This window comes from Typopeltis vanoorti, chromosome 22 (assembly GCF_054136105.1).
Source record: "Typopeltis vanoorti isolate ZY-2024b chromosome 22, IOZ_Tvanoo_1.0, whole genome shotgun sequence".
Taxonomy (NCBI): Eukaryota; Metazoa; Arthropoda; class Arachnida; order Uropygi; family Thelyphonidae; genus Typopeltis; species Typopeltis vanoorti.
The window spans coordinates 23,770,805-23,795,135 of record NC_143570.1 but is presented as its reverse complement, the minus strand read 5'-3'; the positions used below and the strand labels follow the sequence as shown (position 1 = coordinate 23,795,135).

Genomic DNA, 24,331 nt, shown 5'->3' with positions numbered 1-24,331 from the left:
AGGCCATTCTGTGGAAAAAAGAATTAATGAACATCAGTATTATATCGAATACATGAAACCTCAAAAATCTGGTTTGGCACAACATAATATTAATGCTAAACACACTGTCCAATGGGATGAAGCTTGTATTCTCCATAGAAGGAGGTTTAAATATGAACGCCTTTTCAGAGAAAGTTGCGAAGCCCTTTTACATCAGCCAAATCTGAATTGGGATGATTGTTTCTTTCTCTTTCCCAAAAGTTTGGGAGATTCTTATCTTATGTAACCATCAAAAATAGTTTTCAATAATATTTTAATAATATTATTTAGTAATATTAATTTCTAGCAGGCAGAGTTTTTAATTGGTAAACCACCGACTTCTGTATGTACCTTGTATTCCCATTCCTTTGACTTTCTTGTTTCTACACGATGATGTACTGTTATTTTCAGTAACATGAAATATCTGTACTTTCATTTCATTAAAGTTAATTACTATTGTTATCATGTAATTTATTGTTTGTAGTTGTCATAAGCCATTATACTTACAGTAAGCTCATTTTTGTGAACTACCTTGGTATGCTTTCTGTTGTTAAATGTGGCTTGGATAGTGGTCAGGAATGGCAATTTTGGATGGACTGGTAAATGAAGGCCTTCATGCTAACGAGAACAATTTCTGTAACTTACTCAAAGCAGTGTTCTGGATGAAGAGAGCACAATTTGCGATTCTAATCATGAAAAAAAAAAAAAAAAATACTGAGGTTTGGTACCCTTGTAGTGCATAAGGACACAGGTTGGGAATAAAGGGAAGGTATTCTCTGAGGTAGGGAAAGGAACGTGGGCCTGATATTGCCTGAGTTACTGTAGTGTTCACCTCTCTCTCTCAGTATGGAAGACAATATGGAAGGAGAGCCAGTTAAAACAAAATCAAGGTTGAGGGAGGATCATGTTGTATTCAGGTTGGTAAGTGGACAGTTTGTGTCAAATTGTCATTTATAACAAATATTTCTTTGCCTTTTCCTGTCTAGTTTAGAGATTGGAAAAGGGAAGCCATTTTGTGTTGTGGACATTGGGGTCATCTAGAAAATGACTTCATTCGAATAATTGGATTGCAAAAAACCAAGCATCAGGAATAAGAAATTGAAGAGGTCAGAGTGATATTCTGAATTTGGAGTGGTAACTACAGATGAATGTTTCCGAATGCAGGAAGAAAACCTTAAGCTAGAAGACATCAAAAACAGAGCATTCTGGATTTGGCATTCTCTGGGAAGCATTGTCAAATTTCATGAAAACATAGACAAAACCCTTACTGGCAGATGAAATCATAAAATAAATAAATAAATGAATCAGCTAATGCCTTTTATTCCTGTATAGGGAGCAGGCGAGGCCATTTTAGCCCTAACTTTTTAGAGACAGTGGGCAGTTCATTCTCCACTGGTTGCCAATCAGAGATAGCTGACCGAAGGCTTCACCAATTTAATTGTCACGCAGTGAAGAGATGGCTAACTCTCATGGCCCCTAATGCTAACACACTATTTTTAATGTCGGAAAATAGTGTGGGTTCGATGATCGATTTTCTTGAGCTTACAGGATGAAAAACCCAAGTTTCCAGGTGAACTGTGATTTTTTCTAGCTGCAGTTTGGGATTCAATCAAAAATAGAAAATAGGTCTAGATGTCTATAAAGTGATGGTAGTGGTGGTGGTAATGATGATGAACATTTATTAATTCCATTAATAATAATGGAATTATTAATCCCATGAAACATTTTTTTTTTAGCAGTCAGTTCTGTGTATAAACTGACTGCTGCACTTTGAGAGAGGAGTAACACAAGACTCCTGGATTTATATTAAAAAAAAAATCTTGTTGAGAATGTGCCTTGTAGAATTTTTGTGATCACTGAGATTAATGACTCAAACCAGTACTAAATTTTACTGTATTCTGATATTTAGTTTCATTAGTCTAAGTTTCTTAATATATGTTGAAGGATTATGAGGTGTGATCAAAACAACTGTTGGACTAATCATAGATGACACTACTGCAGTTAGTACTGCCACCTGATGATTAATCCAGAATTTGTAGAATGTGCTAGGCAAATGTTGCAGCACATTCTACATGGAATAGAATGTGCTGCAGCATTCTATTCCATGTATGAAATTCTCATTGGGGAGAAATCATTAAGAAACCCTTCATCTGTTAAAAACTTGTTTTCAAAGAGAAAACACTGAACAAAACTTTATCCCCTTTCCCAAGGGGGAAAAAAGCACAGTATGTTTGTTGATGATGCTGAACACTGGGGGCATCAACTGATAAGCAGAATTGGTGAGAATATGGAATAGTTTAAGGAACTACTTTCAACAAGTTGGTCAGTTAGCTTGGAATTGATTTCCTTACCACAACAATGCTTGTACTTTCTTTCTCTGCTTTTCTTGTGCTGGTATTTCTGATCAGAATTGTCACAACTGTTGATCCATGTCCTCTTCACTCTCCAGATCCAACACCTCTTGCCTTATCCAAGTTATTGCACTAAGGGAAGATTCAATGATATTATCATGACTTAAAAAAACCCATCAGCTGTGTTTTGAGTTCAGAACACAAGATTTTTGTAAATGCTTTAAACAATGGCTTGTTTTTATCTGGTTGCAAGGGATCTATTTTGAAAAGTGGGACAGTATAGAATAGAATAGAATAGTAAGCAAAAGCTGTTACCTTAGAGAAATAAAAATACAATCCAGAAATTTTTTGTGTACTTCTCTTATACCGAATTTACTTTGTCCCATCATTTCAATATTATTTCTATGAAGAAAGACAAAAGTAGTATCTGAAACGAGTTGTAGACTAGAAATAAATTGGTAATCTGTTTTTATCTTTCTTTGGATCATTTGGTATAATACTATAAAAATGAATTTTTCACACACACACAAAAAAAAAAATATATATATATATATTATGTGTGTCTGTTCTATTTGTTTTTTATACATATGTAATTTTCAGAGTCCTTATGGTGCTGATGTTGAACCTGATAAAGCCCCTGAAACTATTTCTAAGGCAGTAGCTAGTTTACCTCCTGAGCAGATGTTTGAACTCATGAAACAAATGAAGGTAAGATATGATTACATTGAGGAAATTGAGGATTTATAAAAAAAATGGAAATGTTTCAAGGATCTAAGCTTTATTGAGTACAAAAAAAAAAGTAGTGTGTTTCTTATGATTAAAACCAGTTTTAGTCATATGAACATTATATGTGTGTAGAAAGTTTTTTACCTTGGGTGTAATATACATTAAAGATAACAAGAAATTTTATACTTGGTTTTAATCCTTTTCCGAAGTATTTCATGTGAAAAACTTTGTTTTACTTACTTTTCTATCTTTACTATCTATTGATTTTGACTGATTTCTCTCCTCTTCCATATAAATTTATTCAGCGCTGACTTCCTACCATACCATCATTACTAATCTTCACTAAAATTTGTGCCTAAATAGCTGAAATGTTTTACTTGTTCTATAGGTTCACCGTTCAGGATACAGTTGATGTTGTCAGTGTTCATACCTCTTTTCATTGTGTATGTGTTTTTACTGCTGATTTTCATATTAAATTTATTACAGCAGTTATTATTATTATTATTCGTGACACCTCCAAGGAGTCCAAAGATTCATCGTAGGAGGACACCTATTGTACAACTCTCCATCTCCACCACTACACCGAACCTCTACTACCAATCATCATCAGCGCCATCTACTGCCCACCACCACGGCCAGTATTTTTTTTGTCTGTAAATTGCATGTGTTCTGAAGGACCGATTTGTCTGTATGCGGGATGAAAAACCCGAGTTTCCAGAAGAAAAACCCTGCTACCTCCGTATGAGATCGGCTAACTCACCTTCGATTGAAAACTTCAGTGGTAAAATATTCTGGAGGCTATTGAAAAATCTTAGAAAGAGGGAAGAGTACTATAAAAGGAATTAGAGATGAGAAAGGTGACATGAAAATTAAGATAAAGATATTCTAGATGTCAGGAGTAATTACTTTGATAGACTGAAATGAAACAAAGCATCAGCACGATGATAGAAAACTCACAACAAGAATGCAATCTGGAATGCATATCCATACTTGAAGTAGAAAAAGTCATCAAAAACTTGAAATGTGGAAAGTAGCTATCAAAGTAATTACTCCTGACATCTAGAATATCTTTATCTTAATTTTCATGTCACCTTTATCATCTTTAATTTCTTTTACAATACTCTTTCTAAGCTTTATCATATTTTACCACCAAAGTTTTCAATCGAAGGTGAGTTAGCCGATCTCATGCGGAGGTAGTCAGGAAATCTTGCAGACTTGTATTGAATTTATTCAGAAGTGTAACATCATCTGCATAAACATTGCCGGTTTTGATATAAAGTTTGATATCACTTTCCTTCATAATGTGTTCCATATAGTTATAGAATAACAACGGAGATAATGTGCACTCCTTTTGCATACCTTATTGAACATCAAACCATGTTCCTGTACCTCCTTCAATTCTCTAACTGCTGATTTACAACTTTAATAGAGATTATGATATAATCTGCTTGATATAATGTCCCCTTTACACCATATAACAGTAGTGTTTAGAAGAGCTTTCCTCTTGGCACCTTGTTATATATATATCTTTTTCCAGATCTGTAAAACTTAAATACAAATCCTGGTTATATACCCAAGATTTCTGAACTATTTGTCTTAAAGTGAAAATCTGATCCTGACAACCTCTATTTGGCCTGAATCCAGATTGTTCTTCACCAGGCTTCCCTTCAACAATTTTTCTTAGCTGTTTCTTAAGTATACTTGCATAAATCTTATCAGGAATACCAGGTAGGGAAATACCTCTGTAATTCTCACATTCAGTTTTATTTTCCTTTTTATACTATGAGATATATAGATACTATGAGAGCTCTATTTCAATCATCTGGAATTTGACCCTCTGACCAGGTCTTCTGAATTATGCAATGCTGCCACTGTAAAACTTTTATACCACCATATGTGAACATTTCTGGCCGAATTTTATCTGCTCTAGCTGCTTTTCCACATTTCAAGTTTTTGATGACTTTTTCTACTTCAAGTATGGATATGTATTCCAGACTGCATTCTTGTTGAGAGTTTTCTATCACCGTGCTAATGCTTCTTGTTTCATTTCACAGTCTATCAAAGTAATTACTCCTGACATCTAGAATATCTTTATCTTAATTTTCACGTCGCCTTTATCATCTCTAATTCCTTTTACATACACTTTCCTCATTCTAAGTTTTTTCAATAGCCTCCAGAATATTTTACCACCTTCCTGATGTTTATTTTCTATGTTCTTACCAAAGTCTTCCCATGACTTGTTTAGCTAGTTTTACACAGTTCTTTGCTTTCTTACATTTTTCTCTGTATTCTCTAAGAGAATACAGAGAAAAATTTCCAGGCAGACTTACTTGCTAGGAACTTTCTATATGCTTTCTTCTTTTCCTTCAATGCCTCTTTAACTTCCTGAGTTCATGGAGATCTTATTTTTCTATCTTTACAGACAGCCTCACACATATGCCTCTCTGGCTGAATCAATTAATGTTTTCTTCAGAATTTGCTATTGACTCTCATCTCCAAGGTTTGGTTCTTATTTTCATATTCTTACATTTTTTCTTCAATGATGTTTGAGAATTTCAGTCTACAGTTCACCTCTGAAAGCTGCTCCTTGTCCTGAAGTGGGAAAACATTACTATCAACTATAATATAGTCAGTGAGATTTTTCTTATTTCTTATATCTTCTCTCCATGTGAATTTGTGAACTTTTTTATGTTGGAACATGGTTAGTAATAACTAATCAATGTCCTGGGTAGAAATCCAGCAGGCATTTACCATTATTATTAGTTTTGCTCTTTTCTCTTAATTTTCTCAAAACATTTCTATATGTCTGGTAATCACTTCCTACCCTGCTGTTTAGATCTCTAATAAGGACCAACTTTTCTTTTTCATTGTGTCATCTGCCCTCTTTAAATGCTCCAAAAAATTCCTCCAAATTTTTCCTCAGACAATAGGCAGAAATAAGTCTCATTGTTCAGTTCTCCATTCTGATATTTACCTACATTACCCTACTTGATATTGCCTGCCATTCAAGAAGATTATCCTCATATTTAGTGTTGAATACTATAACTACTCCTTTTCCCTGATTGTCATTGCTTGAATATAACATTTTGTATTATCACTTTAGAAAGATCTTACCTGTCTTTGTCTTCTTTGTTTCGGTCATGTCTATCGTGTCGATCTGGTACTTATCCAATTCTTGTGCTAGTTCCATTTGAATGAATGAATGAATTTTCACATGAATGAAGTTTAGTAATACTTTATTATGCAAACAAATAACACAAGTTGTTTAAGTGACAGTAATAAATGCTCTTCTGTCTAACACAGAAAATGTAGACTTGTAGCTGATTTATTTAGAAGTATAACATCGTCTGCATAAAGCAAAGAGCTGACATTAACATCTCCAATTTTGATATCATGTTTAATACCACTTTCCTTCATAATGTGATCCATATAGATAATGAATAACAGTGGGGATAATGTACATCCTTGTCTGACACCAGATTTGACATTAAACCATCTTCCTGTACTTCCTTCAATTCTAACTGCTGACTTACAACTCAAATAAAGGCCAAATATTGCTTGATATAATGCCCCATTGACACCATATAACTGCAGCGTATTGATTAGCTTCTCTCTCGGCACCTTATCATATGCCTTTTCCAAATCGACAAAACTTAAATACAGATCTTTGTTATATTCCCATGATTTCTCCACTATTTGTCGTAAAGTGAAGATCTGATCCTGACAGCCTCTATTTGACCTGAATCCAGCTTGTTCTTCACCAAGCTTTTCTTCCACAATTCTTCTCACCCGTTTCTCAAGTATACTTGCATATATCTTACCAGGCACACTCAGTAGGGATATACCGCTGTAATTCTCGCATTCAGTTTTATTTCCCTTTTTATGTATGGGTACTATGAGAGCTCTACTCCAATCATCTGGAATTCTTCCCTCTGTCCAGGCATTCTGAACTATGCAGTGCCGCCACCGTAATACTTTTATACCACCATACTTCAGCATTTCTGTCGATTATCATCTATTCCTGCTCCTTTCCACATTTCAAGCCTTTGATGGCTTTTTCTACTTCAAGTATGGATATGTATTCCTGACTGCATCCCTGGTCAGTGTTTTTTTATCACTGTGCTGTCATCACTGCTTGTTTCATTTAGCAATTTTTCAAAGTAATTACTCCATAAACAAAGATATCTTTTTCTCCTGTTTTCATGTCACCTTTATCATCTCTAACTCCTTTTACAGCACTCTTTCCTCCATTCCTAAGTTCTTCAACAACCTCCAGAATATTTTGCTGCCTTCTTGATATTTATTTTCTATGTTCTTGCCAAAGTCCACCATGACTTTTGTTTAGTTAGTTTTACACACTGTTTAGCTTTCTTGCATTTGTCTCTGTATTCTGTAGCTGAATCAATCAGGGTTTTCTTCAAGGCTTGCCACTGAATCTCCAAGGTTTGGTTCCTGTTCTCAAACTCTTTCATTTTTCCTTCAATAATCTTTGTGTATTTTAGTCTACAGTTAACATCTGAGCGTGCTCAACTTTTATTCACTTTAAAACTTTCTTACATGTTATTCTTTTCAATATGAAATTCAATTTTATCCTGCTCAAGACTAAATAGTGATCACTTCCAATTTCAAATCGTACACTCTGGTGTCCTGCACCAGGGAGAAAACATCACTATCAACAATAACATAGTCAATGAGATTTTTCTTATTCCTTGCCTCTTCTCTCCATGTGAATTTGTGCACATTTTTATGTTGGAACATGGTGTTAGTAATAACCAGTCCATGTCCTGAGCAAAAATCCTACAGGTATTTGTAATTACTATTAGATTCTCTTTTCTCCAAATTTTCCCAAAACATTTTTGTATGTCTGACAATCACTTCCTATTCTGCTATTTAGATCCCCAACAAGGACCAACTTTTCCTTTTTCATTGTGTCAGTAGCTTTCTCTAGAGCCTCAAAAAATTCCTCCACTTCTACCTTAGTAGAACCTTCTGTTGGACCATAGGCACAAATAAGTCTCATTGTCCAATTCCCCATTCTGATATTTGTCCAAATCACTCTACTTGACACTGCCTGCCATTCAAGAAGATGAGCCTCATATTTTGTGTTGAATGCTATGGCTACTCCTTCTTTTCCTTGATTGTCATTGCCTGAATATAACATTTTGTATTTATTGCTCAGAAAGATCTCACCAGGTTAAACATCGGCTGGGGCGTTGCCCAGTTAAACATCCTTGTTTAACCGGGTGATGCCCCAGCCAGCATGAAATTTTGTCATGTTGTACTATCATTTTGTATTTTGGTTTAGCCAATAGGAATACACTTTGGTTGGCTAAATCCCAAATTGCCAGCCCATCCTTGTTCGTTCAGTATCCAGTTAGATACCCAACAGGGTGCACCGCAAGAAGGTAAGGATTGGATATTAGGTCAGAAGCCCTGGGTGGTTCTCTGCATTCCTTTGAAGGCTATGTGGAGGTCTCCTCTCAGTTATACAGCTTTGACCCTTATATATATTTAAAAAAAAAAAAAAAATTAATTTCAGAAGAACTGTAATATCGGAATTAATCTTGAGATATCCCACACGTTTCTATACTCAAATTATGGCTGTTCAAGAAAGTTTCATCTTCTTGACCTTGATATGGCCAATAATGTTTCACAGACAAACGACTGGCCTCATATGAACTTAATTCATCGTTTTTATCATTACTACAACAACTTCCCTGGTGTCAACAAACGGATTGGTGGAATTCACTTAAACAACATGTTTGTCATACTGAAAATCTTAAACTCATCTATGCTCCCAGCAATTCCAATGCATCCTGACAACCCCCCCCCCCCCACACACACCTGCACTCTATGTAAAATATTCTTCACACAACTCTTATTCTTCCCCTTTTACTACTACTTTTTCTTAAAACTCCTCCCGTAGTAATCCAGTAGAATTCCCTCACTGAATTAAACGTTTCTATCCAATCACTTCGTCTTTTTTTCTGCTTACCTGCTAAACTCTGCAATTTACATTCCTCGACCTTTCTTCATAGCCAACATTCCAGATTTTTGATGTTGCTTTTTGGTCACCATACTGAACCCTTTCCATTGTTTTCACATCACACTGAAAACCTGGTGGCCAAATTTGTGCTCAATAGAACATGTGTGGTCTGATCAATGCTTTATACAGTAGCACAACTACCTCCTTGTCCGTAGCTGTCAGTATATCCCTTATCATAGTAGCAGTGCTATGTGTAGTTTTTGTGACACTTGCAATGTGCTTTCTACGCAGCTTTATATATCTACACTCCAGTGTATCACTTGCACTGCATGTTAATGGTAAAACTACAACTCCACCCATTTTCCATTTGTAAAAGTTATTCAGATCATCAGCAAACAGTTGAAGATTCTTAGTAATTTCACATGAAACATTCTTAAAAAATTAGTTTTTTTGAGGCACTGTCTTGTCATGCATACCTGGTAGTATCATTTAGAGATCTAGTCTGCAATCCATCCAATCCATATAACCAATTTTTCATCCACTCCCATCTTCTATAGCCTGTACACCAGTCTGTTATCATGTGTGGATATATCAAATGCTCTTTGCAGAGTTCAAGAATATCGTGTGCGACTCTGTCTTATTTAACACACTCATCACCTTATCATAAAATGCAAGTAGATTGTTAAAACAAGACCTACCTTGTTTTGGCAGTGATGGTCAGCATGAGTCTGTGACTTGTGTTAATCATCATGGAAATTAATGTTATGAGTCTCTGTAACTGCTAAGAAACCATCTGACTACTCACCTTCAGTTTAAACATCCTTATTAATCACATTTAGAATGGAATTTGAACTTGCATCTTTCTACCTGAAAGACATAAAATCATTAAGGGTTTGATACTAAAATAATTTACTGATTATTACTGATTACATACTCTCTCTCTCACAAGAAATATTAATATCTTGCAATAAAATTTAAAATATTATTGCAGAGAAAATATTAAAATTATTTTATTTCCATGGGGAAAAAGCTCTATTTCTAAATGTGTAATTATTTATTTAAAATTTCATGCAGATATTAAATTTTTATTATTTTTATATGATATGTAAAGCTCTGCATACAAAACAATCCAAATGAAGCAAGGAATCTACTGCTACAAAATCCACAACTGGCATATGCTCTCCTCCAAGCACAAGTCATTATGAGGATTGTGGATCCCCAAGTTGCACTGGTAAGTATTTTTGAAATTGGTTTGCTGGTTTTCAAAGTTAAAAAGTTTGAGCTTCAAATATTAGAAAAAAAAACAAAAAAAAATGCAATCACAGTAATTAAATGGTTAATTAAAGAAATATTAAATAAAAATGTAGATATTTCATTTTATGTACTGTAAAAGACCTTTAGTGCATAAAAAGAAACCTGAGTGGAAATTTAATAGAATGGATTAAAACTGTGCTGTAAAGTAGTTATTTGTTTATTGATTTATTTATTTTTTAGGTGCAGTTGCATATGTGCTGGGGGAAAATGGAGAAAAAATATTTATTTAATATAATTACAAATTTTTGGAATTTTCTTATTTGAACATGCTCTCTGCAGGAGCTTAATATTATTCTAGAGAATCCCATGGCTGGTTGTTAGCTGAAAGTTGCCTTATTTGGACTTATGAGGTTGTAATCAGCTGAATGTAATTTTGAAGTTCAAATATACGTTTTTTGGTTTACTCCACTGGTCTTTTTGACCAAAGTAGTTTAAGTTGAAAGAGCTGGAATTTCATAAACAGCAGATGGCAAAAAAGTAGAAAGCCATTTTTTATGAGAAGATATTAGTTCATGGATTTGATTCTTGCAAATAAGAAATAAGCTGAGATTTCTTGAGAACCTTTGGAACATGTTCTCAGGAACGGAGTAGGAATACTGCAAATTTCATCTTGCTTTGAAGAAAGTGGAGAGAACAGGTTGCTAATTTTTTTAAAAATTATTTTTGGATAATAGTCATTGAGAAAAGAGGTTTTCTTGATAGTTGAGATTTATTTTGGGGCAGTTCTTGTGAAGAGCAAGTTTTGTATGCTCTTGGCACCAGAAATTTAATTATTTCATATTTTTGGTAAGAATTATGAGCAGAGAATTGATCTATCTATCTATATGTTATTTTATTATTTTTTTTTGAAACAGATTAAATGACTATAAGCCAAGAGATAAAAAATAGAAACACTATTTTAATTTAAATAAACTGCACAACTGGTTTTGCCTTCTTAGAAGACTTCTTCAGGTGTATAATATGAAGAAACTACCAAAACATTGCAAGAGAAAATCTATACGTTAAAGCATTACCATATTAACGCTTGAAGCCATTCTGTGTATCTCTTCGTTGTTGGGTGTGCCAAAGTTGCATAGCAGCACAACGACAGTCTGAGAGATTATAGATCAGGTTAGTGTTGAGATATTGTGAATGGAGGACGATTTCTTTAGATTGTACAATTCTTCTTATTCAGCTTGTAGTCATTTAATCTGTTTTAAAAAAATTATCTATCTGTCTATATATATATATATAGATCAGTTTTCTGCTCATAATTCTACAATTCTTCTTATAAGAATTGTCTTATAAGAATAGATGTTTCTTGCATCTTTAATTTATAGTATAACCAAGTAGAAAAACTTTCAACATCTGTTTCTAATCCAGAGTATTTTAGTAATAAGATGTGACACCTTTTGGCTATTTATATATGGAAATATGACTTCTGCATTAGTTCAACCCTTGTATCACTTCTAGGTCTGGCTCCCACTGATAAGACCTCAATAAAGGTCAAAACTGGTCTAGGTAGTGACCCTTCCCATAATGCATAGCATTATACATGTCCATAAGGATATATTTAATGGGATACTAAGGCAAGTGATGTGAGGTCATTAGCCTCTATATACAAGTTTCCCTTTCATGAAGTTACTTCACGTGCAACCTTTGTTTACTTACACTTAGATAAAGGATTAAACCAAGAATATTTCTTGTGGAAGAAGCTTAGAAATGGAGGAAAGAGTGCTGTAAAAGGAGTTAGAGATGATAATAAAGGTGACATGAAAATGGGAGAAAAAGATATCCTTGAAGTATGGAGTAATTACTTTGAAAAATTACTAAATAATGAAACATGCAGTGATAGCACAATGGTAAAAAACACTCAACAGGCATATAGTCAGGAATACATCCATACTTGAAATAGAAAAGCCATCAAAGGCTTGAAATGTGGAAAGGCAGCAGGAGTAGATGATATTCGACCAGAAATGCTGAAGTATGGTGGTATAAAAGTCTTATAGTGGCTACACTGCATAGTTCAAAAGGCCTGGACAGCGGGACGAATTTCCAATGATTGGAGTATAGCTCTCATAGTACCCATATATAAAAAAGGGAAATAAAACTGAATATGAGAATTACAGATGTATTTCCCTACTGAGTGTTCCTGGCAAGATTTATGCAAGTATTATTATTATTATTATCTTGGGCAACTCCAAGGAGTCGACAGACTCATCGAGGGACGCCCTAACATCATGTCAAGAGCAACTATTCGACATTCACACGGTATCTATCATACCTCACCTTGAACTCATTCACGGTCATAGCACCCACAACAGACTCTGGCAGCTTATTCCACTGATTCACCACTCTCCAAGTAAAAAACCTAGTTCTAACACTCCTGCTAACCACACTCTTCCCTGGCTTCCATGTATGGCCCCTAGTCTTCCCACCACCAATCCTATTCTCAAAAATATCTTCTGGATTAATCCTATAGAAACCCTTCAGTAATTTGAATGTCTCAATCATCTCACCCCTTTTCTGCCTATCAACCAATTTTTGCAACCCACAAATCTTCAACCTGTTCTCATCAGGTTCATTCCACAGACCTGCTATCATCTTAGTCACTCGTCTCTGGGTCACCTCCTCCCCATCAAGAAGAAACCCTGACGCCCATATCTGGGCACAGTAGTCTAGATGGGGTCTTATCAAGACTCGATATGGAGGAATAATAACTCGTTTGTCTCTGCTTGTTAAAGTATTTTTCAGCAACCAAGTGATTTGATGGCCTGTTTTGGCCACTTTTGCAATGTGCCCCCTAAACTTCAACTCCTTATCCACCAACACTCCCAAATTCCTGGCCTCTTCAATCTCCTGGAGTATGGTTCCACCAATGTGATATACTGCTGCTAATCTTTTCACTCCAAAAATGCATAACCTTACACTTTGCCACATTAAATTGACATTCATTTTCCCTAGTCCAGTCCTCCAAACTATCCAAATCATCCTGCAAAATTTTCACATCCTGTGTACTCACAGTTGCTCTACCCAACTTTGCATCATCAGCAAACAAGTGAACACTTCCTCTCAGATCCTGTCCTATATCGTTAATGAACAAATTGAAAAGTAGTGGTCCAAGAACAGAACCCTGCGGCACACCACTAGTCACAAGCCGTCTTTTGGACTCCACTCCTGAATAAACCACTCTCTGGTATCTCTCCATCAACTACCCTCCTATCCATCTCACCAACCCTATATCCATCCCCATCTGCTCCAGTTTACTGATTAGAGTAACATGTGGTATCCTGTCAAAGGCCTTGGCAAGGTCCAGTAGAATCACTGTAAACCCATTACCCTTATCCAGTTCAGCCGTCACTGTGTTATAAAACGTGAGCAAGTTACTGAGGCATGATCTACCCTTCACAAAATCGTGTTGTCCCCCATACAGTATCGTATCCCATTTTCATCTATCCAGTCCTGTATTCTTCTCTTGACTAATTTCTCCAAGACCTTGACAATGATTCCTGATATGCTAATCAGTCGGTAATTTACAACAGCAGTCTTGGAACCTCCTTTATGCAGTGGAACTATTTCCCCCTCTTTCCGCCCCCCTCAGGACTAACCCAGACCCGAGACTCAAATTAAACAAAATGGTAAAGGGTACTGACAATTCTTTAGCCGTTTCACGTACGACACAAGCTGGTATACCATCCAATCCCACAGATGTATTCACATTGAGGTTTTGCAATAGACTACTCACCTCCACTTCATTCACCACAATTCCCGTATAATCTATTGGTTCATTCATTTCTGTAATGTTACTACCTGGAAGATATATTCTTGCAAAGTGCTCGCTCAGTAATTGAACTGTATCAGCTGATTCGGTTACCTCTCTACCATCGGCATTCTTTAAAATCATTCTGCCATATACATTTTTTCTTTTACTTGCGACATTATCAAAAAAACTGTTTAGGATTCTTTTAGCCTGCATGACCAATGTTCTTTCATAATCCTTTTTTGCTTTTCTTACCACACTCGTTACCCTTCTGGCCTTGCCTTTATACCGTTCATGTGCCTGCAGGTAACCTTTCTCCTCGAATTACCTCCATAGTTGTTTCTTTTTTTGCAGCTCAAGCTTAATGGTGTTATTCATCCATTTAACCCCTACTTGATTTATTATTCGGACTCTAGGTATATAGTCAGCCATTGCTTCATGCAAATACTTCTTTACCGCCTCCCATGCACTATCAACTTCTAGCCCTTGCAGTTGTACATGTCATGGCACTGAACCAATCAATCTCCTAAGCTTGTCATACTTACCAGCCCAATAATTCCACATGTACCCCGTCTTAATTGTAAAATCCACACCTTTAGCCACCTCCCAAGTCAAGACCCTATGATCACTCTCACCAATTGGTGGCAACGTGGTCATATTCATTACAGTCAAATTCTCAGATGCAGTTACCAGGTCAAGCACTCTCTGACTCCTAGTATTTTCCATTACATGCTGTCGCAGATAGTTATCCCTTATTAACCGCATAAAATCCAATTCGTTCCTCCCATGTGTCCTCTCCTCCTTCCAATCAATGCCACCATAGTTGAAATCTCCCATAATAATTACACCCCTTCCACTCATTTCTTCTATTTGCTTATGCATACCATCTCCACCATCTACACCATCACCTGGTCTATAGCAGCACCCAACTGTATATTTAGTTCTGCTAATTTCAATCTCATACCAAATAGCCTCAAATGTGCTCTTTTCTCTATCCTGCAGTTCCACTTCTATTCTTCTTGGCCGCAGCTCATCAGCAATCATCAACAATACTTCTCCCCCCATTTTATTCTCATTGTCACTCCTGAACACACCATACCCCCCTCACATTCAATCCCACTAGTTGTGTCATCATCTGTCAGCCATGTTTCACTAATGCCAATAACTGTGGTCTGGAAGTGCCAACCAAGACCAAAAATTCTTCCCTCTTGTTCCTAATACTTCTTGCATTTGTATACATGAATTGAAGAAGCCGATTTGTCCCATCCCTATTTTGAGGCCTTTTACTAACTATCCCATTCTGATTCGTGGTCTTTCCTTCTCGCTTGGGCATGTTACACACATTCACACACTCAACTGTCTCCCTAAAATCTGTAAAGCCCCCCCCCCCCCCCGAAATGACTCTAGTTTCCCTGGTTCTGTAACTTCACTTCCACCACATTCGACAACACCTTTTCAAGTCTCCGCACACCAAATCCATTCAGATGTAATCCATCCATTTTATATAAATCCTTTCACCCATCAAACTCATTCCACACATCCACAAATTCCACACCACTCATCAAACATAATTCACGCATAAAGTCATTAGCAATTATGGCCCTCCTATACTTTTCACTGTCATGCTGTGGCAACAGACTCACCATTCTAATTCTCTCACTCTTTTCTTTTGCTACTTCAAGCAATTCCTTCACATTTTCACTCATAGCCTTTTTATTTCCTAAAAATTTCAAATAATTTGTACCCACTGCCACTATCAGTTCCTTGACCTCCTGTTTTTGCATCCTAACTGACTCGTTTACATTCTTTACGGTTGCACCGGGTTGGTACGATTTTGTTAAACTCTCAACTAACACACACCTCTTACTAAGGAATCTCCATACAATACATGCTCTTTCATTTTGTTTACACTCACTATCATACCCTTATTTTTTTTATCATACTGTTGCCAACGTTCCAGTTGCTGGTTTACACTATGTATAATTCCGTGTAATAGAGTTATTTTACTCATTGCGTCAGTGTCGTCATTTGTATTTTCCGATGATTCATTCAATCGTTCTGTATGCTTAACTTCATCCACTCTATCAATGCCACTCTCACAGCTATCAGGTACTACCTCACAAACATCCTCGTTCATACCTCAAATATCGCTGTTATCTAGATTCTCAATTTCAACAATATCACTCACATGACCTGAAACATTCTTTAAATCCTCACATTCTTTACACTTTTTGCACACATTCACTCCACAATCGTTTTTTAACCAGACTCCAACCGCTCTCCTCGATGCATACATTTCGCAAACGGAACACTGTCAAGTCTTTTAAATTAAGATTTTCAGACAAATATGGTGACCTGGACGCCATCTTTATGTTCCTTTTTATGGGAGCCATGAGAACAGATAATCGATCTATCAGATTACTGTTAAAATATTCAAAAAACACACAAAAATCACCCAGACATGTTAAACTACTAAAGGAAACAATACTATGTACTATGTAATACTTAATATATACTTAATTATTCCTATAATAACTTATCTCAATCAGGAGCTCTTCTTAGACATGTCTACAGTGCTTGGCTCACTAGTGCCCTCTCCCATCTATTTCTCAAGTATACTCGAGAAACGGTTGAGAAGAATTGTGGAAGAAAAGCTTGTTGAAGAACAAGCCAGATTCAGGCCAAATAGAGGCTGTCAGGATCAGATCTTCACTTTAAGACAAATAGTTGAGAAAGCACGGGAATATAACAACGATCTGTATTTAAGTTTTGTTGATCTGGAAAAGGTATATGACAAGGTGTCAAGAGAGAAGCTATTCAATACACTACAGTTATATGGTGTGAATGGGGCATTATATCAAGCAATATTTGGCCTTTATTTGAGTTGTAAGTCAGCAGATAGAATTAAAGGAAGTACAGGAAGATGGTTTAATGTTAAATCTGGAGTGAGACAAGGATGCACATTATCTCCCTGTGTTGTTCATTATCTATATGGATCAGTTATGAAGGAAAGTGGTATTAAATCTCATATCAAAATTGGAGATGTTAATGTCAGCCCTTTGCTTTATGCGGATGATGTTATACTTCTAAATAAATCCGCTACAAGTTTGCAAGATTCCCTGACTAAATTGAATAACTGTTGTAATAGATATGATATGAAGATCAGCAATAAAAAGACAAAGACAATGAAAATAGGCAGAATCATTGAAAATGTCAACTGCGTTGTGAACGGAGAACCTGTGGAACAAGTAAACATTTCAGCTACTTAGCCGCGATTTTTAGTGAAGATGGCAAATTAAATATGGAAATAGACAACAGAATCAACAAAGCTGGTATGGTAGGAAGTCAATTGAATAAATTCATATGGAATAAGAGAGAAATTAGTCAGAACACTAAATTAGCTGTATACAAGACAGTGTTCAAACCAGTTTTAACTTGTGGATCTGAGAGCTGGGTCAGAAGTGAAACACTTGACCAAAGACTAGTGACCGCAGATATGAGAGTCCTGAGAAAGATTAGAGGTGTGAACAGATGGCATCAATGGCAGTATCATATTAAAAATGAGGATATTAGGAAAGAATTTGACATTGTCAGCATCCAGGAATGGGTTAGCAGAGCTAATCTCAGGTGGTATGGTCACTTAAACAGAATGGGTGAGGAAAGATTAGCAAAACAAGTATTCTCTTCCAGGTTGGCAGGAAAACGACCCAGAGGAAGACCGTGATATAGCTGGATTGATACGATACAAAGTGCCTTAGAGTAGTGGTCTCAAACTGGTGGCCTGCGGGCCGCATCCGTCCCCCAAAGCAATTTTACACAGTTTGCGAATACATTTCTATTACGTATTTGTTGTAAATACAGTGCTTATAGTTTTAGAGACATAGAGATATGGACTGAGCTTATGTGCACATAAGCTCAGTCCATATCTACAATTTACAATCAGTAAATTTAGTTTGCCAGCCGACAGTTGGTGGCACTTCAGTATTTTGGTATTTCCGATGCAGAGCTGTGCGTTTCATATTGCAATATAGCTGGAGACAAACTAGCATACGGCTTATGAAACCTGTTTATTTGTGCTTGTTGTTAGATCTACATTATATCAATAGCTATCGTTTAGAATTGTGCATAACTTTTGAGTGTTGCTTTCATACGAAAATTCATCTTGTTGAATTAAAGTTGTAAATAAAATTATAATAGTGATTTTAATTAAAAGATGAAACTGCAAGCCATGTCTTTAACAAATAGTCAAAGAAAAGTGGACGAAGAAGGACGTGTTTTTCAAGATAAATGGGAAATTATGTACTTTTGTGGTGTTGTGTGCAATAAAATTGTATGTTTTATTTGTAATAAGGGAATATCAGTTCGAAATGAATACAATTTATGTTGCCATTAAGAAATTAATCACGAAGAAAATTTTGAAATGTTGGAAGGCAAATTGAGGGAAGAAAAGTTACAGTTTCTGAAATCTCTCTCTCTTACAACGACAACAAAATTTTTTTACTGAAGCAAATAAATCCAGTGAAGCAACAGTTCATGCAAGTTTTGCTCTCGTGCACATCATTGCAAAATGATCAAAACCATTTACTGATGGCGAATTCCTTAAAGATTGTTTGATTAAGTCTGCTGAACTTCTTTGTCCTGACAAAGAATAATTATTTTAAAATATTAGTTTGTCAGCCAACACAGTAGCAGAACGTATTAACGAAATCGCTAGTGATTTACGATGTCAGTTAAAAGAAAAAAGTATAGATTTTGCAGCATTCTCAATAGCAGTTGATGAGAGTATACTGACATCACAGAAATAGCACAACTTGCCGTTTTCGTACGAGGTGTTACTGATGAATTTGAAGTAATTGAGGAATTATTGGAAATAATTCATATGAAAGGAAAAACTGGTGCACAGTATATTTTGTTTTCTGAAATAAAAACTGTAATTGATAAATATAAATTAAGTTGGGATAAAATGGTTGGATTTGCAAGTGATGGAGCGGCTGCTATGGTTGGTAAAAAAATGGAGTAGCAGTAAAATTAAGAAATATAGTGAAAGAAGAAAAATATCAGAATAAATTTTGCACTATACATTGCATTATTCATCATGATGCACTTTGTGCCAAAAGTTTGCAGATGAATAATGTTATGGAAACAGTAACTAAAATAGTAAACTTTATCCGTGGATGAGCTCCGAATCATTGAGAATTTGTTGCATTGCTTGAAGAAATTGAAAGTGAGTACAGAGAAATGATTTATTATGATGAGGTGAGGTGGTTAAGTCTAGGAGCTGTATTAAAACGGTTTTTTGATTTAATAAATGAAATCAAAATTTTCATGACACAAAAAAATAAAACCATTGACAAGCTACGTAATGATACATGGATAACAGATTTAGCATTTCTTGTTGACTTAACCAACCATTTAAATATTCTCAATAAAGAGCTGCAAGGAAAGAATAAAGTTATCACTGACATGTATGCTTGTATTAAAGCTTTTAAAGTTAAATTGCAATTATGGGAAACACAACTGGAATCAAAAAATTTCGTACATTTCCTACATCTTAAATCCTGCTGTTACATTGTTACTTCCTCTATATTATACCTTGTTCTACCTCTAAATAGCCCTCTTTCTAATCTACTGTTGTGCCTTTAAAATATTGATTCAGATCTATTTCCTCTTTGGATATTGGCAAAATTTTTATTATGCAGCGCCAGCCAATATCCTATAACAGAAGAGACTTTTGTTCAGGGAAACAATTCCAAATTCAAAAGGCACACATACAATTATTAATGTTACGCTAGCGCTGTGCAGATTCAGTTAGCAGTCGTGACCTGAATCTCACTTAAGCAATAATATCTAATTAATTCCCACCAAAAAGGTTCTATTTCATAAGTGGTGGTGGTGGTTTGAATTCGTAATCAGGCATAAACTCAGGTATAAGGTACAAAGCATGTGTTTATTGGAAAAACATAAAACATTTACAGTTAAGAAAATTCAAATACTCAATAGAACAAAACTCACTCTAAGTTAAGGTTCACAATGATGAACTAAATCACTAAATGAATTTGAATAAGCTAAATCCTTCAATTACAAAAGGATAAGATTAAGTGTAAGCATAACACTACTAGGATATAATTCCTTTCACAAGTTATTCACAGAACACACATTGAACATTTTCATTAATACTCTATCAATAACCATCTTAATTGTAAATTTCATTAGTCAAGCCTAGTCATTCTCACTCAAAATACTGCCTATCAACAATTCTTCTTTGTTCCATGTGGTCTTAACTAATTCAATCAAATTCTCACTTAACATTTCTCTATTAGTGTCCTTAGTTTACAGTATACACAAGTTTCTTATTCTTCTAAGTGATTTTTAACATAGAATGAAATTCTTTACATTACTGGATCCTTTCAGATTTCATGCCACCATCTCATAGATCTGGATTTCCTTACTGTATATTTTATCGGCCATCTTTGTGTCTGGCAATGCACTACGCTTTTCTTTGAATCATTTCCAGACTGTGGCGTGCTGTCTACCGCTCCACAGGAAATTTTCTCCGTTCTCCTCGATGGGACTTTATTCAAAGGCTCGATTCTACATAGGCCATCGTAACATGATCAGCTTTGCTTGAAAATCCTCAAGCATCCTCAAGAATAGCCTTCATCGTCCGGCATCACTGTAGTCGACCCCCCGCTCTCTCACGAATCCCCTGACAAACTTCCTAAAACTCAAATCCAGGAACCAAAGAAGAAAAAAAAGGCATCGTAATATGGCATGCGTCATCTTTTATTCACCCTTTCAGACGTCCTCTATTCAATGTGTTTTTTACCCACGAACCCTACCAAAATTCATGCCCCTTGGGTGATCCTACACTCTCCCTAATCTGTTAGGTTCCCTATTCCAGGTAGTCGTTCTGACGTCACTTTCCGCGTAGGTACAGTCTCCATCGCTACGCTTGACTCGTACAGATTATACACGATTATTCCGGATTACTACTTATTATCTTTCTGGAAATTTCGTAATGTACTAGACAGCATAATGGGATTTACAAATAACTTAACAATTCCCTTACATAATTCTTACTATTCTGACACAAAATTCTCTGCTTCTCATTTCAGTTATACAGGAATAAATTTCAATATATAGCACATATGGACTACACATTATTACATAACATAAAGAAAATTTTCATAATTATTAGCTGATGTGCAGCTATCTCCTTAATTAGTAATATTTATCATGTTAAATCCTGAATAAAGAATTTACTTGTAAAGTTCTCCATTCAGGATCTAACACTGCCTATTATTTCAAATGAAAAATCTCAAGAATATGCAAGAAACATAGCATTATTACGAAGAATTTGAAGAAAGATTTAAAGATTTTAATGATTTGAAGTCTGATTTTACATTATTTTCATTATCATTAAAAACAAATGTGAATAATGCCAGAAAATCTACAAATGGAGCTAATTAATTTACAGTGTGATATAAATCTTATTCAAAGATTTGAAAATAGATTTGATTAACTTTTATTTGTACTTGTCAAAAGATAAATATCCTCAGTTACGAATTTTTGCAATAATAATAATCCCTTTGTTTGGGAGTACATTTATATGTGAACAGTTTTTTTCACAGTTGAAAATATAATAAGTCTAAGAAAAGAACCCAATTGACAGATGAGCCTCTACAATCCGTGATGAAGATAGTTTCTAGTAAATTTTCTTCAAGGCTACAAACTTTATCGGAATCGAAATGCCATCAAGTGTCAAGTTACAATAAGAAATAAAGAAGTTTATAATTATTTACATACAAACATATGTATTTTTTCTGTATGTGTCGAAGAAAAATTTAATAAATAAAAGAAAGAGAATAGGTTGTCATTATTCTTTCTTAAGTTATGAAGGTTGTAAAAGGGTTTCATAATTATAAAGGTTATAAAGGGGTGGTATCCATGCATTAGAGGTAAGTATGGTTCATTATATACATGTAAATAATAAGTTTTTTTACCTTGGGAATACTTGTAAAATAAAAAAATAAAACTAAAATAAAAATCCTAGTATTGCACCATGTTTAGACTTGAACTACGTTTCAGGTGCAAACTTAACTTTGCTTACTTGGGATTAGGAGTAAAATAACCAAGTTTATAAAATTACTTGGTAACCCTTATACACACACACACACACACACACACACACACACACACACACACACACACACACACACATATTCACTCTCATTTTGTAGGAAAAAAATTCCGGCCCGTCAGCTGCTTTCACATTGTGCATTCGACCTGCATGCAATTTGTGTTTGAGACCACTGCCCTTAGACGATAGACATATAAGATCTGATAATGTTGGAGTCTTGACAAGTAACAGACTGATTTGGAGGAAAATTGTAGATAGGAAGTTAGTAATGATGTAAAATTTTCATGTAGTACTATCATATCCTGTACACCCCCTTGAGGGTACATGTCAGGAATTCGATGATGATGATGTAATTTCTTGTCATCTTTTATTTATAAAATACCATCACAGTACCAGTAACAAAGCCATTCTCAAAAATAATGCAGTAGTTGTTTCTTTTCTTTTCATTTAGCATGTGAGGTATTTTTAATGAGACATACTGTTACTTCAATTTATGTTTTGTGTGAATCTGTATTTCATATTGGTTATAATTTAAATCAAACAGTTCAGTGTTTTTATTTCCTTTCTTTTATTTAAAACATGCACCACTTAAGTTTTATTTTTAGACTATTACAATAATTGAGTGATTTTTGACTAAGAACTTTATTTCTTTTTTAATTAAATTAATATTAATTTAGGGTCTGTTGCACAGGCAGAATCCTGCTGTAGGAGCTGCACTTCTTCCAACTCCAGATCGAGATCAGCAGCCCATTTCTGTGCCCCTTACTTCTGCTCCTATGCCAATTCCTGCACCTCCACCGGTTCCTGTTCCCATTGCAAATGCTACTTCTGTCCCCATTCCTACTCCTGTTTCTTCTCAAATACCAAATAATGTGGTAAGTATTTATTTAGGTAACACTGCTCTTATTTGGGTGGCATTCTAGAAATCATAACAATGTCTTTATTCAAATGCAAGATGATTATCTTTTTGAAAGTGTTCAGATCTCAGTTTCTCAGAATTTTTATCATTGCTATAACTTTAATATTTACAAAAAATACTCACATAAAAAAAAGTTGTATTATTTAAGCAATTGTCAATGTGTCTTAATTGTTCTTAAAGTGAATACCACCCATGTTGGATTTTAAACCTCTCTTGCATTTATTATCTTAGGTGGGCTGTTGGTTAGATAATCCAGGAAACTCTGCTTTACACATTTTTTTTTTTTTTAGCAGGGTACCTTTTCAATCTATTCTAGGCCTCCAGTAAATATTGAAGCTATCTCATACTGGTTAACAAAAAATTATCTTTTCTGTAAGACTTTTACAAATTACCATGCCACAACTTGCTGAAATCATCTGTTATTGGAAGACTTTCACAAACATCTATGCCACAACTGGCTGGTTGGAGAGTGGGCATGCTATCTCCTCAACCCAACCAGGCACTCAATTAAACAGGATTTGAGTCTATGCTCATTATAGGGTTCTCTTTATGTTAGAACTCAAAGTCAAATCATGACGAGTTACATATTTCAGCAAATTATCCGGATATGGTGCTAAAGTACCATAGTTTTACAACTTTATGTATTGTCAGCTTAAAAAAAATGTGGCCATATGTTCATCAGTGGCTCACCCTTCCTATAAGTCTAAATGCGATTGTTGGCAAAAATTTAGCCTCAGAATTGCACTGTCAGTTGCATAGATAAATGTGCAATATTGCACTTTTCTTAAACACTGAGCAAATGATGCTGGCAGCAGTTGTAAATTGCTGGCTTCATTAGTTATTGTCTGTTTGAGAGAGCTACCTGTCTCTAGGAGAGTGGAGGCTCTCCTAGAGACAGGTAGTGTCTAGGATTAATTAGAGTGGATTAATGGGCTTGAATTCCATTGCAAGTTTGGATCTTTGTTAATGTCTTTGGATAGTAATTGATTGCCCAGTAAGCTTGAAGAGGCTTGAAATAGTTCTGTGTTTAATCACCTTTAGAGCAGGATTTCTGGAATATCTAAATCTTAAACCACATGCAGTGAATGATTTATTTGCAAACCTTTTGATTTACATAAAAATATATATGTATATATAT

The 24,331-nt window shown here is 35.3% G+C and overlaps 1 protein-coding gene across 2 annotated transcripts in view; it reads left to right on the top strand.

Annotated features, from left to right (window-relative positions):
• The window catches only part of CstF64 (cleavage stimulation factor subunit 2 CstF64), a 145,898-nt gene that overhangs the window by 76,405 nt on the left and 45,162 nt on the right, over positions 1 to 24,331 (top strand). For both annotated transcript variants that reach the window (XM_090411843.1, XM_090411842.1), the window contains exons 5-7: positions 2,970 to 3,077; positions 10,193 to 10,312; positions 22,952 to 23,149. In XM_090411843.1, coding sequence (XP_090267969.1) covers positions 2,970 to 3,077; positions 10,193 to 10,312; positions 22,952 to 23,149 — 426 coding nt within the window. The remainder of the gene's footprint in view (positions 1 to 2,969; positions 3,078 to 10,192; positions 10,313 to 22,951; positions 23,150 to 24,331) is intronic.